Source organism: Passer domesticus, chromosome 4 (assembly GCF_036417665.1).
Source record: "Passer domesticus isolate bPasDom1 chromosome 4, bPasDom1.hap1, whole genome shotgun sequence".
Classification (NCBI taxonomy): domain Eukaryota; kingdom Metazoa; phylum Chordata; class Aves; order Passeriformes; family Passeridae; genus Passer; species Passer domesticus.
This window is the reverse complement of record NC_087477.1, coordinates 54538295-54554847: the sequence shown is the minus strand read 5'-3', so window position 1 is coordinate 54554847 and position 16553 is coordinate 54538295. Positions and strand designations below refer to the sequence as shown.

The following is a 16553-nucleotide window of genomic DNA, read 5'->3' as shown; positions in this document are numbered from 1 at the left end:
AAACCCACACCTATGTTTATTTATTTTTTTAATGCCAGTTTGTGTTCTTCTCATTGATACTTTTCTAGTAACAGAGCTTAGTAAAGGGGGAGTTTAGTTTCCTGAACAGCTTTATGTTTTCATCTTATAATGAATATGTAGTTGTCTTCTCATATCATGAATCTTTAAAATTTCCTATGTAAACTGATTTTAATACACACATTTCTTTCAACTCCTTCTTATAGACAGCTTTTATTGATCGCTTGTCATGGCAGCAGGAGGTGGTCCCTTTGAAGAAGGCATGAATGATCAGGATTTGCCCAGCTGGAGCAATGAGAGCCTTGACGACCGGCTGAACAACACAGTAAAATTCTTCTTTTCTTCAAGCTAGATTCTGTTAGTGGCAGGTAGTGATACAAACCTCTAAGCCTTGTCATGCATGGCCTTTGCATCCAGTGCAGCTTTACCTGGAAAACCTGAGGCAGATGTAAGCAAGCAAGGGGTATAAATCAGAGATTGTGGGCTCTATAGAGGTATTTATGGCAAGTGTTTTGGGTAAATAAAGTAGCTAGACACAAAAGCATTGTAGGTGACGGGAAAGTGAAAGCTATAATTTAAAACGTTCTGAACTCCTGAAAGTGAAAGAGTCCCCAGCAAAGAAAAATACAACTTGAGCTTCATTTGAAGTTAATTTAATACATTTAGGATGAAATTGATTTTAAATTTCCTGACAAGCTTTTTTTAATTATGTAGTGGAGAAAATTTTATTTTGTAAAGTGACATTTCCTCTAGAAAACTTAGAGCTTATTTCAATATGGCTTGCTATTTTTACTTCTAAAATGGAAGTAAACTCTCTCACAGAATGCAAACATTTGCTTTTTGTCTGTGTGGATAACAAATATGATTTTTTTTTTCTCTCTTCTTCCCCTTAAGGACTGGGGAGGTCAACAGAAGAAAGCAAACAGGTCTTCAGAGAAAAACAAGAAAAAGCTTAGTGGGGAAAGGGAAACAAGACTTACTAATGACATATCTCCAGAATCTTCACCTGGAATGGAACGACGGAAGACCAGAACTTCTCATAGCTTTCCTCATGCTCGATACATGACTCAGATGTCTGTTCCAGAGCAGGCTGAACTAGAAAGGCTTAAACAAAGAATAAACTTCAGTGATCTGGATCAGGTTTGTGTGAATACTAGCTCCCACTAGAAATGTGACTCCAAAATGTATTCAGTTATCGCTTAATAAAGTGACAGTTGAGTAAAGAATCCTTTCATAAGTGATCAAGGTAAAAAAACCAGAACTTAGAGACCCCATGACAACCAAATCAAAATTCTGGTTTTGAACTTCAGAAAATAAGGGAAAGTTCAGGACTGTGGCTTTCCTCTGTGTGTGATAGCTGTCTTCACTTTCTTGCTCTCAGCCATTAACAAATTCCTGTGTCCTGAGAGCAGTATTTCTTACTCATCATACTTGTATGCTACCTGAAAATAGCTGTTACCTTATTTTGAAAGTCTATTCTCAAACTGCCAGTTTGTAATCCTGAACATTCTTACCCTTGTGGATTAAGCAGAGGAGTATCATTAAAAGCTGCTCTTCAGTAGAGCAGAGAATTTTATGGCACAAATTCTTGAGCCGTAACTACTTTTTTGGAAATACAGCACATTCATCCTTCCCTTGTCCAAAGCTAAGGAAAAATAGGGATTGATTCTTTTGGAACAAGGCATAAATTTGTGCTAACAATTTCGCAACAGAGCCTAGTTCATCTTTACCAAAGGTTGTTGCTAACTTCTTTGGTTATGATGACTTCTTTCCAGTGAGATTCGTTATGATGACTTACAGTTTAAAGGCTGCGCATACCTTCCTCATCAAATGTATGTTAGGGCAACATATTGCTGTTCACAAGGTTTTAAAGAAAAGCTGAAGTTCTGAGGTATTATGTTCTGCACAGGAATATGTTACTCTTTTATTACTGTTCTTCTCTCAAATGTACCTGGAGAAGTGGAATGCCTTTTGCTACAGTAAAGGTGAAAGTCACAGGAAAAATGTGGAACTAAACTCTGAGAAACTACAAAAAGTTTTTGGTTCTCATTTTTCTGGGGGGGATGCATTTGCTTTCTGAAAACTTTATGGCCAAAAATTATTGGCACTGTCTTCAGCTAACTTTTGGCGAGTTGGCGACTGATTAGGTAACTTTAAAATCAGTCTAATAATACTGTAGAAGTAGTAATACAAACAGGGAAATGAAGCAGTGTTGAGAACACATTGGATGAAAAAATAAAGCAGTTGTTCTTTCTTTTGTTTGTATATAGAGAAGCATTGGAAGCGATTCTCAAGGCAGGGCAACGGCTGCTAATAATAAACGTCAACTTAATGAAAACAAAAAGCCATTCAACTTCCTGTCACTACAGATTAACACTAACAAAAGCAAAGATCCTACCTCAGGTTCCCAAAAAAAGGAAGGTGAGGTATCAGCGCAACGTAAAGAATTGTTTGGAGCTGCTCTAAGCAAGGATTTCTTGCAAAATTGTCAAGCGTCTGCTCAAGAAGATGGAAGGGGAGAACAAGCAATGGATAGTAGCCAGGTATTTATATAGCCTGTGAAGTCTACAAAATATTGACTCTTCAGTGCTTCTTTCTAAATTTCTTCCAAGTAAAAATCTTTATTGGAAATATTTAACTTCCTACTCTTCTGAAACTTGAAGAAAATGTGAAACCAAACTTCATTATCTACTCTTCTTTAGAAATCTGCTTGTTGGTAACAGAAGTAATAATTTTCATTTTAGAGGTTGATTCCCTTTTATGTGCCTCCAGAAAGTGCTCTCACAGTTGGCTGTTTTCCTATGTTGATGAGCTCAGTTGTGTTTTAGCCTGTGTTGACCAGAAGCTCTGAGTTTCAGCCTTGCAACTTCCCGCATGCATAAATTTATCCTTATAAAGGCTGTTGACTTTTAACCACTTGTGGAAGAGTGCTTGGAGGAGTGAAAGTACTAACCTGTCCCCCTTTCATTACTCCTTTGCTGTTGCTATCACTGTGTCTTGTGCATTGAATACATTGCAGTTGTAGCTGAATGCATTCAGTAACTTCAGTGTCTTTGCAGATTGTGAGCAGACTAGTTCAGATTCGCGACTATATTGCTAAGGCCAGCTCCATGCGGGATGATCTTGTAGAGAAAAATGAAAGATCGGCCAATGTTGAGCGTTTATCACACCTTATAGATGACCTTAAAGAGCAGGAGAAATCCTATCTGAAATTTTTGCAAAAGATGCTTGTAAGTTTGAGAACACAATATGTTTGTTTCTGCACTGTAAGCTTTTTTTAGGAGTTGACAGTTTATGTTTTGATGGTGCTACTGAGGGTGTTGATTTTGGTGTGTAGTGCCTTCCATAATTAATTTTTGCTGCCTCCTTATATAGCTTTTGATTTGTGCCAATGAAATATTTCAGGCTAGAGAAAATGAGGAGGATGATGTTCGGACTATAGATTCAGCTGTGGGATCTGGTTCTGTAGGGGAGAGCACATCGCTAAACATTGATGTGCAGTCTGAGGCTTCAGATACCACGGTAAGCTGACTTCTAGCAATTAAGGTAGAAATGAGGGCTTTTTTTTGTCTTTTTTCATGGGTCTTATGATAGTGTCATAATCTGCAGTTCAATTTAAAAATAGTAAATCCCTAAGCACTCCATTCAGGAGGTGTCCATGCATTTGTGGATTTATTTTTTTTAATATGAGAAAAAAAGTAATGATTCTGTCACAACAGTCTGAAGAATCTTTTAAATCTTTATTCTTTCTTCAAAGTACAATGAAGAATTAAATGTATACTTTGGCAGAGAATTCATTCCCTTGATGTAGGAAGAAATACCTTTATATACAATTTTTCATCTCTAAGTTTGTTCCTGTTAGTGGGAAAAATTTTTGGGTGTTGGGTGAGGGGAGGGTTAGAAACGTATCATTAGTGGGCCATTCTCCAAGCATCTTTCTAGTGATAAGACAGAAGTATTGACCTGGCACAACAGTTTCTCTCATTTCTTGGAAAGAAAGGGGCACCTCTTCAGAAAATGTGTCCTAAATTTAGTGCTGAGATAAACAGTCCAATCTTCCTTTCTGTTTATAAAAGCTTTTTTTTTTAAACGTGGTGAACATACCTTGTTGTAGATACAAAAGCATTTTAATAACTTAAGGTTTGTGTCTTCTGTTCTGTTAGACTGACGAAAAGTACCAGAGAGCAGGTATTCTTTCTAGCCAGTTAGCACACTCAATGTCCTATAGATAAGGAGAATTTACCTGGTTGGAAATAAAACAGTTAAAACATTAAGAAGCTTTTGTAATTATTTTTAGCTTTATAAGAACCCTTTCTGTCTCTGTAAGGAAATAAAATGATAGACATGGAAGATGTACTTTTAACTTAAAAAAAATTAAATTTGGAAAATGCAGAAAGAGGCAGGTATGTTTTTTAAGAAGTGTCCATGTAAACTTGCAATTGTCTCAATATTTGCAAAATTTATGCTTAAGTTTTTTGTTTGGCTCTTAATTTTCTATCTAAGCTCTCTTTACATGCAGCTTGAATATTTTACATGCAGAGTGCATACTTCCGGTTGTATAATGTTGATTGCTATGTGGAGCTTTATTGTGCAAATTCTAAGAATGACTAAAATTGTCTTCACTCCTTAGTAGATGTTACTAGATACTAGTTTTCATTATTTGACAAGATAAAGTGGGTGGATTTGTAACTTAAAAATGCATGCTAAGTTGGAGCACATTTTCAAAATCTAACATACTAAACTATTCAATATAGGAGGTATCTTTTAGTTTGAGTTGTCGGCCCCGCATTGAGGACAATCTAGGGAATTCAGCTGCTCGAGAACAGGTTACAGACATTGATGTTACACCAAGCCCTAAAGGGAAAAGTGAGAGAGCTGCTCTGAATGACAGGGAAATCTGGCCTTGTGGGATTAATAGCCAGGATCATGGATTGCTTTCAAAGGTACACTTCAAAATGTTACTTTAGCCTCAAATAGGGTTTATACAGGCTAGTCTTCCCCATCCCCCCCCCCCATCTCCCTTATTAATTGCTTCAAATGTACTTGTTACTTAATGAGAATGTTCCCACTGGATCACTTATCTGTATCCAGCTGTCTTTTCACAAATTAGTTGTCTTTGCCTAGAATATTTTTTTCTTTGAATAGAAATGTTTCACAACTTTGTCTTCTGAATTGTAAGCATTGAAAGTTAGCATTGATGTAACTCTGTACAGCAGGTTTTATGGTTTTCTGTAGATGATCCTTCTAATTTTTATTGTTCCCTTATTGGGAAAACATACTGTAAATGTGACTTGTCATGGTTACACTAATAGTCTGCTAGTGCACATTTAAACTAATACCAAATACAGAAAAGTAATTAGAAATTAGTAGCCTTAACTTGTTCCACAAGTGTTTTTCTGTAGCTGTTGATACAAATATTTGGTTGGAAGGAGGAAAACTTTCAAGGGGCACAGTGTCTAAAGTGTTTTTTTACCCATTGTGGGCTTGTCTGTATCGTTGTCCTTCCTGTGATTTAATTTTAAAAAAGTCTTTAATTCAGTCATTTTTTCCCCAAAAATAAAAGACTTAAATATTTTGTCAAGTTTATTAGTCTAAATGTAGAACTAAGTTTGAAAAATTTGTTAATGCAATTTTCATGAACTCAGGCAAATCTGGTACAATAGATAAAGCCTGGATTATTTAATAGGTGAGTGAGTCTGAGATATATACCCTTGTTCCCTTTCTTCCCCTTGTTCCTTTCTGTGCTGATTTCTGTGTGATCTATTTTGACTCTACTCTGCTGTTCATATGAAAGCTGAGAGTTAAACAGCAATCATCAGTGTTAGTTGTGGTGCATCTTTTAGTGACACTTTGAGAAGTTTAGAATTCTGGATGCTTTCAGCTTTTTCTGCTGCAAAGCTGAGCATTCCTTAGTACCCAGAACTAGTTAGTAAGATGCCTGCTTCTATTCTGACATTTGATGCAGAGTATTTGGACTGAATTTTCTACTTTAGAAACTTAATATTATATGGATAGAAAATTATGCTTTCAAGTTAGTAGTGTTCTATGTAAATGCTTATTATTTTCCATTTTTTTCATGTGCAAAGTGCAATAGCGCAACTTCAGACAAGATCAGGATATTAACTGTGGATGTCTCATTAAAATACTTAATTTGAGTAAAAATTTTGATGCAAATCTCCAGCTCCTAATTAGCATTGGATGAGGAAAATAACTGAATTTTAATATATTTTAACTGCTCAGCATGCTTTCATTCTTTCAGAAATATTTCAGAATACTGTTTGAAAACAATGTAGTTAGGGTTCTGTGTATGTTTGTGTTATGAAAGTTATTTACCCATAAATATAGCACACTGAACTTAACACCTTATAGGTTAGAAATGAGATACTGCCCGAAACATTATTCTGAAAATTTTAGAGATTTTAGGCTAGTAAATCAATTGACATCTTGTGTTTTATATAGCTCTGTGATGCAATGCCTTACCTTGCTTACCTTTAGCAGTCTTAGAGGTTAATACCCTCTGTTATGATTTAAAAGACAGAGGGAGGCTTTGGTTAGTCTTTGGGTCACATTAGGGCAGCTGACTGGCTTTGTAAAGAAAAAGAAAACTTAAACCCTCAGGAGCTATAAGCATGTCTTGGTGGTACAGGTTTCTTCCTGTTGCATGTCTGAAGTTTTTTTTTAAACAAAACTGTCAGAAAGGTGGAGTTGTTTCATTTTTACTTTTTTCCATTAACCAGGCTGTTAATTTATATGCAAGTTGTTCTTGCTTTGAGACGTATTCTACTACTTCTCAACAGATAAACGGTTGTAGTTATGGTAATCGTGCTCCATCTCTTGCAGGCCAGAGATCCTCAACAGGAAGCTAAAGAAGAGTTGGAGAACCTGAAAAAACAGCATGATTTATTGAAAAGGATGCTACAACAGCAAGAGGAATTAAAGGCTCTTCAAGGAAGACAGGCAGCTCTTCTTGCTTTGCAGCATAAAGCAGAGCAAGCCATTGCTGTCTTGGACGATTCTGGTATGTGGAATGATGTTGTCTCTTATATCATATTAGCATGCTGACTGAATGGTTAAAGCTGGAATTGTGAAATACACATGAAAAAGTCTTTTTTTTATTGCAAAGCTTCTGTTTCCTCAAGAGTTGACAATGTAACACGATAAAATGACTTCTAAAACCCCAGAGCTGATTACTGTGGTTTACCTGTAAAATCCTAAAAGCATGAGTTTTTTTCCTAAGAATTGGTCTACTCAATGTTAAGATTCAAATTCAACTTACAGCAAAATAAATGTTTTCAAAATTTGAAAACAGTAAGACTTTACTATGTGTGTAATGAAGTAATAATCTCTGGGGAAAAGAAATATTTGTGTTTGACTTTCTTATGAGCTGTTGGTTTGTATTTGGGGGGAAATAATAATTTGGATCTTTCAACTGCCACTTGCATATTTAGTATTGTTTGAATATGGACTTTGAAACAAAGGCAAAAAATTTTCTTTTAAATTTGTCTCACAAAGCTTCTTGAAGAACAAACTTCCAAGACTCCATTTGCAGATGGAACTATTGCAACTTACACCACGCTTGGTGTCCTATTAATTTATTATTTTGAGAAAGTGAAATTACCTGCACTGTTGTTAGTTCAGCTAGTTAAATAATTGCATTTTTATTTCTAATAAGTTTCTATCAGCCTTAGACAAATTGGTTGTTTTAGTTTTCCTCTGGTATTTTTAACAAAACACAGAGCAAGCCTAAAGTCCTTTTGTATGGTCCTTTACAAAGCAGCTCTGAGTTGTCTTGTTAGTATTTTTGTAGCATAAGTCATCTTTCAAGAGTAACGCTGGTGGAAAGGACACAAAATTAAAAATACGTGCTGTATTTTTAGATGGTCAGTATATTGATGTTGCTAAACCACACATTTTTATTTAAATAGCCTTTATTTCATTGCTGTGGAAAAATATTTATATTTTCCCCTTTTTCTGAATGCCCAGTTGTAACAGAAACTACAGGTAGTGTTTCAGGAGTGAGTCTTACATCAGAACTGAATGAAGAATTGAATGACTTAATTCAACGCTTTCACAACCAACTTCATGATTCTCAGGTTAGTCCTGAGATTGTACTGTATAGATTTTGCCATTATCAGTTTTATTTTCTATTTAACAATGCAGTTCAGTATTTGTCTTGCTCATTTGTGTTGCATTTGCTAGTGAAGTTACCAGAGTTTCTCCCAAACTTGAAAACTCAGTAAACTTGAAAGTTCTTAAGGGTTATTAGCTGGCAGATCTATGCTTTGTGTCTCATGGGTTTCCATGAAAGTCTAAAGAAGTAGTTTCTTTATTGCAATTTAATTGTTAACTCAGTATATTATTGGGATGTCATTAGAGTGTTATCAGTATATTTCCCTTTATAATATTTTTTGTTTTGGTGTTGATTATGGTGTTGTGTTTAGAAGGTCCAAAAGAAAGCTTTTTGTTTCTAACATTTATTACAATTTATTTACCTTTTTTTGTAGTACTTTAAATAAAATGGAATTACTCTTTTTAGACACAATCTGTGCCTGACAATAGAAGGCAAGCAGAAAGCCTTTCACTTACCAGAGAGGTTTCACAAAGCAGAAACTCTTCAATGTCTGAACACCAGTCAGATGAGAAGGCACAGCTTTTTAACAAGATGCGAATGTTGCAGGGTAAAAAGCAAAAGATGGACAAACTATTAGGAGAACTTCATACACTTCGTGACCAGCATCTAAATAACTCTTCCTGTAAGTCAGTATGGGCAGAACTCTATTTTTTTTCATGAATGCCATGTTTTTAATGTGCATGTTTTGTAATATAGTCTTTCAGTTTGCAATTGGTCAATGAAATGCTGGTGATAAAAACTTCTGGGGCAATATTATTGTAAATGGTTCTTAATGCTGTGTAAGTTTCTGCCTTAACGAAAAACTTTACAAGTAATGATGATGAGTGTGTTAGCACTTAATGATGATGAGTGTTATTAGCACTTTTGTTTATAACACTGAAGTTGACTAATGTGAGGATGTTATGAGTTTTTTCTTCAAGGCTTGTCTGTGACACATCCGGCTTGTGAAAAAAAAGAGCCATAAGAACTTGAGCTTTGTGTGATTTTATCACAGTATGTCTGCATTTGTGTACTCCACACTTCATGTGTTAGTAGCCTTATGGCAATATGGCTTTGCTCCCTCTCTGTCAAAGGGCTTTCATACACATTCGTGGCAGGGACTTCAATCACAGGCCATTCTAGAGGGCTTTACCTGTCTGACTGGACTAGAGCTTTGGCCTTTTCTTTTAATGGCTTTGTGCTCTGCTCATTGATGCACACCTGTCCACTTGCTGCTCTCGCTCTCTTTCTAACAATGCATTGATACTGGTGACATTTGTCCTGTGGCTGGAAACATCTGAGGGGTGATCACAGCATATTCTGGTTAGCATTGAGAAATGAGGCCTTGAAGTACGCACTTGGAGAAAGACATGCTGATTTAATAGTTATGTTACAGTACCCCAGTTTTTCTGTATGTCTTTAATGCATATAATATGAACATATTTGGATATGATTTCATGTAACTGGAAGAAGCAAACATCCAGTTTGTTGTACAGCAAATGGAGAGAAGAACTTAGCAGAGGTGAAAAATTTGTTAGGACTTTTCTTTTGATCAAAATTCTAAAATGTTAAATTTTTATAAAAAAGCAATGTAGCCTTAAGTAAACCCTTGAAAAAACTCTATGGCAGATTCACAGCATGAAAGCTTCTGCTTCTGACATTTGATAAAGCTAAAAGGGAATAACTGAAATCTTGTTGGCAAAAGCCCCCTTATTGCTCACTGCCTATTGACATTGCATGCAATGAAAGTTAAGAACAAAATTTTTTTTTCTAAGGAAAGAAATTAACTGCTGTTTTGTCTATTGGTAATGTTTTCTGTCGTTATTCTAATATAATTCAGTTAAGCAGATTCCTTATTATGAATTGTTCACATAAGCTGTATTTCTTTTCTGTAGTTTTTCCTGCTTCAGGTTCTCCTCAAAGGAGTGTTGATCAAAGAAGTACAACTTCAGCTGCTTCTGGTCCTGTAGGCATAGTAACTGTTGTCAATGGTGAACCAAACAGTCTGGCATCTGCTCCCTATCCTCCTGATTCCCTGGTTTCTCAAAATGAGAGTGAAGAGGATGAAAATCTAAATCCAACAGAAAAGCTTCAGTAAAAGTTCTTTAATTTTTTTCAGTGTTTGCTTTAGTAATTTGGAGTGTTATTTTTTTAGTTAAGTAACTATTTCCATTTTTTGATCTACCTAATTTAGTATTACAGATTACTTAGTAAATAGTCTAATACAGTTAACTGAATTCAGAGCTTCAAGTGTAAAGTTCTTATAGCTTGGAAACTGTCAGTAAACTCTAAGAACTTTAGAGTATATGTATTCTTTTTAACTCTACACTGATTAGCATAATACAGCAAAATAGGTTAAATACTCTTTTTTTCCTCCTCAGGAAGCTAAATGAGGTTCGTAAGAGACTGAATGAGTTACGTGAGTTAGTTCACTACTATGAGCAGACATCTGATATGATGACAGATGCTGTGAATGAAAACACTAAGGAGGAGGAAGAAACAGAAGAATCAGAAAGTGATTCTGAACATGAGGATCCACAGCCTGTTACAAATATTAGGTTGTTGTATATTTTGTTATCCAAAGTCTTTGTAACTAAGTTGTTGCTTCAGGAAACCTGCAATGCTTTCTTTGAGTCAACCAGAAGTAACTTAAATCTGTGCTTATTACATTAAAAAAATTACAGATGTTTTAACTTGAGGTAACTGTTACATAGATGTTTAATAATTATCTAATCCTTGGTGTCTTATTCATTTTGATTATCATGAAAATCACTATAAGCCTTCAGAAATCTGTAATTCCTTTGGGTTTAAGTACTGAATTATGTGTATGGAATCTCACTGGAAGATTACAGTCTTAGACTAGAGAATTGGAGTAAAAAAGCCTTCAGTTTACAGTTATAGTCTGGCACCTGTATGCATTGAGGACCTTTGCCTGGTAGAAATGAACAGTCACTTAGCTATGCATCATATAAAGGTTTTATAATGTAGACATATACCTGTAAGACTTAATGTATTGTTGCAGATCTATCAGGGGATAATTTAAAGCTGTTTGTTGTTTTTTTTTTAAATAATCTGTTGGAGAGATCAATATGGAAAACTCCCAATGTCTGGATGGATTTTATATGGGATTGGGGTTTGTTTGTTTGTTTGTTTGGGAGTTTTGTTGGGTTTTTTTAGGGGGACAGGTCAGAACATCTATTTGTAAAAAAGCCAGGTAGAAAAAGACCAAAGTAAAATATCCATAAGTATCCATACCAGTGTTTAAAAAGTTAACATGAGTAATTTATTTCACCCTAGAAACCCTCAAGGAATCAGTAGTTGGAGTGAAATAAATAGCAACTCAAACGTACAGTGTGGAACTAATAACAGAGATGGAAGACATCTTAATACAGACTGTGAAATAAACAACCGATCTGCTGCTAATATTAGGACTCTAAAAATGTCTTCTGCATTAGGTATGTTCTAAAATCTTCCAGTAATTTTACTTATTAGTGCAAATAACTCTGATAGCTGCACAGAGTTTGGGAGATCCTTGTTTGATGAGAATATGAGCCTTATCATTAAGCTAAATTTTTCTCATGTCCAGTAATTACAGTGGACTTCAGAAGTTCAGTAACGTGTCTTTGGTATTGTTTTGTTTCCTCCTCTCCCTGTTTCCAGACTGTCATAACAGGGAGAATGACAAACACCTTGATCTACCCCAAGGTGAAGATGATGAAGTGGAAGAAGATCGAGTTAGTGACGATTCTATGTCTAGTCACAGAAGTAGCCTGGGTGATGTGGCTGGAGATGCTGAGTTTGAGCAGAAGATCAATAGGCTTATAGCTGCAAAACAGAAGCTTAGACAGTTACAAAACCTTGCTGCTATGGTGCAGGTATGTTATAAATAAAAACTTGTGCACAAAAATTGAGCATTCGTTGTTTCATGTTATTTGTACTTTTTGGTAGGGGAAAACTGCTTAATGCAATATTTAAAATGCTTATTTTGTAGTCTAGGGGAAAAGAGATGCTGTTTGATTTTTCTGATTTTAAAGGTGCTACTTCTAAGGTTCAATTCAGGGGTTTTCTTGGAGGATGCTAGCCTAAGAGAACAGTGGTCTTTATATTTAACCTTAGCACTGGATTACAAAATACAAACCAAGAAGTAGATCAGTATTATTTTTTAAAATGGTAGACATTTTTAAGATTATACTGAGCATTCAGCACCTTTAGGTTTTTGAACCCTAGGTTTTATGACGTTGTTCAGTCAATGAGGAACATTTTTCATTAAAATCTTTGGATGTTGCATTATATCTTACTTGCAGTATTTTGGTTTGGAGGCAGTGGTTTTATTTATTTTGAGAGTTTTGAGGGCCAGCTATAAGTTGGAAATGTTTTTAATATAGAATATCTCATGCCAGTTTAGTGACGTTAGCAGCACAATGTCATGGATCCAATGTCCCTTCAGAATGCTCGCCATCTGCTATAATGTCTGCATACTGAATACACATAGGTGTATCAGAAGTGAAAAGGCTTTATGTGAGAACTTTAAAATCAAGCTCAGTTGGAACCTATGTTTTACAATAGCAACAGTATAAACACAATATTGTTATTTCAAGATAATACTCCTGTATAATTTGTCAGCATCTAGATCAGTGTTGTTTTTTATCATCACTATAGAGATGCTAACTGTGCAGTGGTATAAATCGGAGTTAGAGATGGTTCAGCGGCTTCCTTGATAAATAGCCTAATTAATGGCATATCTTCAATCATATTTCCAAGGCTTGTCATGTGTATGTAATATCAGCAAAGATACAGTAGGTCTGTGAGCTGTGTCATTCTTGGTCACCAGTGATCTCCTGTTCAGCAGTCTTTATGAAGAATCATTACATTGGAAAACAAAAGCAGGAGTGGCTAAGGCTTTCATATGTTCAATTTCAGAACTGAAAATACAGAAATTATGAAAAAAATAAAAACAGAATAGAAAACCAGTAGGACTTTCTTCATAATACTTTAGATTTTGTTTTCAAGAGTAGTTTTGTTATTAAGTTGTTAAAAATAATATTTAACTTCACTGACTGCAGTGAATAAGCAGTCTTGTTCACCTCAGTCTCCTTCTGTTCCTCTTTCTTTTTTCTTTGTGTTTGTATGTTTGTGTCCACTGAGTCACAGGCAAGTGGTTTATGCTTCCAGAATGAGACAAATTATTTGCATTTAGAATGGAAGTTTCAGTAGTTGAAGTTGAGCTAAATAAATTCTCTCATTAATGCAATTTATCTTAAAGTCATGATGCCATGGTGATAATGACTTCTCAGTTCTTGGTTTGTACTAAAGATAAAGCTATTCAGACTGATTCGTTTTGAAAAAATTAGACCAGACAAACTAGATATGTTACTTTTTTTGTAGTATCAACATGAAAATAGTCTAATTGCCTTTCTGACATCCTTTTAGGATGATGATCCAGAACCTCAAGGAGCAATTGCAAATGCATCTAATATTGGTGACTTGTTGGGTGAGGTGGAAGAGACAAAGCAACAACCAAACAATGTCCGAGCAAGTTCCAACAAGTTAAAAAAAGATGTGCGACTGAATGAAAAAGCAAGGTAAGCCTTTGTCAGAGGATGGTAGAGCTATGCTTTAGGCAACGTCTTGCCAAGTAACACGTGGTTAACTTATTTACACAGAGAGAAGTTCTATGAAGCTAAACTTCAGCAGCAGCAACGGGAGCTTAAGCAGTTACAAGAAGAAAGAAGAAAACTGTTTGAAATCCAAGAAAAAATTCAAGTGTTACAGAAAGCTTGTCCTGACTTTCAAGTAGGTAGAATGTATTTCTTTACGGTCTTAAGGTGTTAAGCAAAGAAACATAAAATATCTTCCTTACCATTTTTTTCCTATGAAAATTGGAAAGAACTTAAAATTGGTAATACTTGTGTGCTGTAAGAAGGTGGATTTTTAAACCGAGAGTTCTGCTCATGTCATTCACTTTTCAGTGGTCCTTGTTCAGTAGTTGGTACGTCTTGATTTCGCTGTAGTTTGTCTTCAAAAGCCGTGATAGAATCTTCAAAGATACAGAACCTTCTGTCTTATTCTTAGCCTGAAATTTTTCTGTTTGTACCGGTCAGTCACTGCTTCTTTAACTTCCCTTAGTAGTCATTTCCTGGTATTTTGGAATGATGCTATAACTTGTAAGCATGATCAACACTTTGTTGCATTTTAACTTAACTCTACAGGGCTTTGCTGTTTTACATGGTCTTTGAAGATTGACTTCTTTCTGTGACTGTGAAGTGAGCAGTAAATTATCAATACTGTCTATCTGGAACATTATATAATAATACATAAATTAAGTTTTGTTGATTCCTAGGTGAGTTTTGAAATAAATATTTAGCCTTTATTCAAAAATCCTTTTCCCAGGATACTGACTTTCTAGCCTCATAAAGCCTTAAATCTGTTGGATTTTAACTGTAGGTAAGTTTTAGAAATCATTGTATTGTATTTTGCCATTTTGCTTTCTCTTTCAGTTGTCCACTGGCCTGGGTAACTGCCCAGCAAATAGACAGACTTCACAAGCAACATCAACTCCAGCCATGAATGAGTGTAACACAGCTGGCAAGCCTTTATTTGATTGTGATGAATCTGTACCAGTAGGCAATGAGGTATTTCATACTTGATATGCAGTGACTTTAAAAGGGTTTAGAAAGAAGTTACAGGTTGCTTGGACACATTTTAACTAGCTGTCCTGGGGAGCTGAGTAGTAGCTATTTCAACAAACCATGTATAGCGTCTTTATTTTTTTTCTGGAAAGAAGGAAATACTGACTTGAACTGGCAAGACATTCTCCTCCAAATGTAGCAATTGTACAGAATGTTAATGTAAAAGTTTAATTTTGAATTTTTACCATGAGCGTTGGATATTGTATACTGTAGGCAGCTCGTCCTTCAAGAAAATGATGAAAGTATGTGTTGAAACCTGGTTTATCTTTTTGTCTTTCTTCACCTTTTCCCCTGAAATTGTCTTTGATATTGATCTAGATATTACTTATTCTTTCCGGAATTTATGCTAGCATTGTATTCTAATTCTTCCATTTTACTGCAAGCAGTTATGGTCTGAGATGAGAAGACATGAGATTTTAAGAGAAGAATTGCGACAGAGAAGAAAGCAGCTTGAAGCTTTAATGGCTGAAGATCAGAGAAGGAGAGAGCTTGCAGAAACAATATCTGCTGTTGCTGCATCTGTTAGAAGTGAAGGGTCAGAAGCTCAGTGTACTCCACAGCAGAGCAGGACTGAAAAGTAAGAGCACAAGTTATTCTGTATTCATCAATGGGTGTTTCCATTGTTTAGTAGGATGTCAGTGTTGAGGGCACTTCCCTGTGTTCATCTGACCATTGAATGTGATGATTTAACAGAGTAGGAAATTTAATTTCTTGGCTTGTGAAGTGACTGTTATTTATCAACTTGCCAGTTTTATGGGTTTTCCCAGCATATTTAGTCTCTTCTGTTCTACCAGTGGGGAAAAGAATCACCTAAGAATCAAAGTAGTTTTTTTTTTTTCATGTTTGCCCACTTTATAGCATAGTAAAGTCTTGTCTCGGCAAAGACCCCTTGTGTGAGGACATGAGGCTTGACTCCATTTTCATCAGAAGGCTGATTTATTATGTTATATATTATATTAAAATACTACATTAAAACTATACTGAAAGAACAGAGAGAGAAGAAGATCAGAAGGCTACCAAGACAAGAATAGGATAGGAATCAATAACAAAATCCTGTGACTGCTCACAGCCTTGGCACAGGTGGCTGTGATTGGTCACTAATTGAAAACAATCCACATGGACCAATGGAAGATGCACCTGTGGCATTCCACAGCAGCAGACAGTTATTGTTTACATTTCTTTCCTGAGGCTCTCAGCTCCTCAGGACAGGAAAAATCCTAGCAGAGGATTTTTCATAAGATCATGACTACAGTAAAGTAATACATTTCCAGTACAGACAGTAATTTCATTTATCTGTCCCAGTATTAGAAGCAGAATGCAATTTTGCACTGGTGAGAATCACAGAATCAATTGGGTTGGAAAAGACCTTGAAGGTCGAGTCCCACTTATGGCCTGATACCACCTTGCCAATGAGACCATAGCACTGAGTGCCGCATCCAGTTTTGTGCCACATCCTTAAATTCCTCTGGGGACAGTGACTCAGCCACCTCCCTGGACAGCCCGCTCCAATGCCTAGTCAATCACTAATGTCCAGCCTAAGCCCTCACTGACTCAGCTTAAGATTGTCCTGATGTCATGTCACTGGTTGCCTTGGAGATGAGGCTGACCCCCCACCTGGCTACACCCTCCTGTCAGGCAGTTGTAAAGAGCAGTGCGGTCTCCCATAAAACTCTTCCAGGCTAAATAACCCCAGCTCCCTTGGCCACTTCTTATAGAACTTGTGTTCCAGTCTCTTC

At 35.9% G+C, this 16553-nt stretch overlaps 1 protein-coding gene across 26 annotated transcripts in view; it reads left to right on the top strand.

Moving 5' to 3' along the window:
• The window catches only part of PCM1 (pericentriolar material 1), a 41526-nt gene that overhangs the window by 3724 nt on the left and 21249 nt on the right, over window positions 1-16553 (top strand). For 12 of the 26 annotated variants that reach the window (XM_064417982.1, XM_064417981.1, XM_064417993.1 and 9 more), the window contains exons 2-18: window positions 225-343; window positions 913-1158; window positions 2289-2561; window positions 3078-3248; window positions 3424-3540; window positions 4773-4961; window positions 6859-7036; window positions 8002-8111; window positions 8555-8771; window positions 10024-10222; window positions 10510-10686; window positions 11426-11583; window positions 11789-12003; window positions 13559-13710; window positions 13792-13921; window positions 14626-14760; window positions 15201-15394. In XM_064417982.1, coding sequence (XP_064274052.1) covers window positions 248-343; window positions 913-1158; window positions 2289-2561; window positions 3078-3248; window positions 3424-3540; window positions 4773-4961; window positions 6859-7036; window positions 8002-8111; window positions 8555-8771; window positions 10024-10222; window positions 10510-10686; window positions 11426-11583; window positions 11789-12003; window positions 13559-13710; window positions 13792-13921; window positions 14626-14760; window positions 15201-15394 — 2957 coding nt within the window. In that variant the 5' untranslated portion in view covers window positions 225-247. The remainder of the gene's footprint in view (window positions 1-224; window positions 344-912; window positions 1159-2288; window positions 2562-3077; window positions 3249-3423; window positions 3541-4772; window positions 4962-6858; window positions 7037-8001; window positions 8112-8554; window positions 8772-10023; window positions 10223-10509; window positions 10687-11425; window positions 11584-11788; window positions 12004-13558; window positions 13711-13791; window positions 13922-14625; window positions 14761-15200; window positions 15395-16553) is intronic. The other 14 variants (XM_064417994.1, XM_064417988.1, XM_064417987.1 and 11 more) reach the window with 8 other exon arrangements.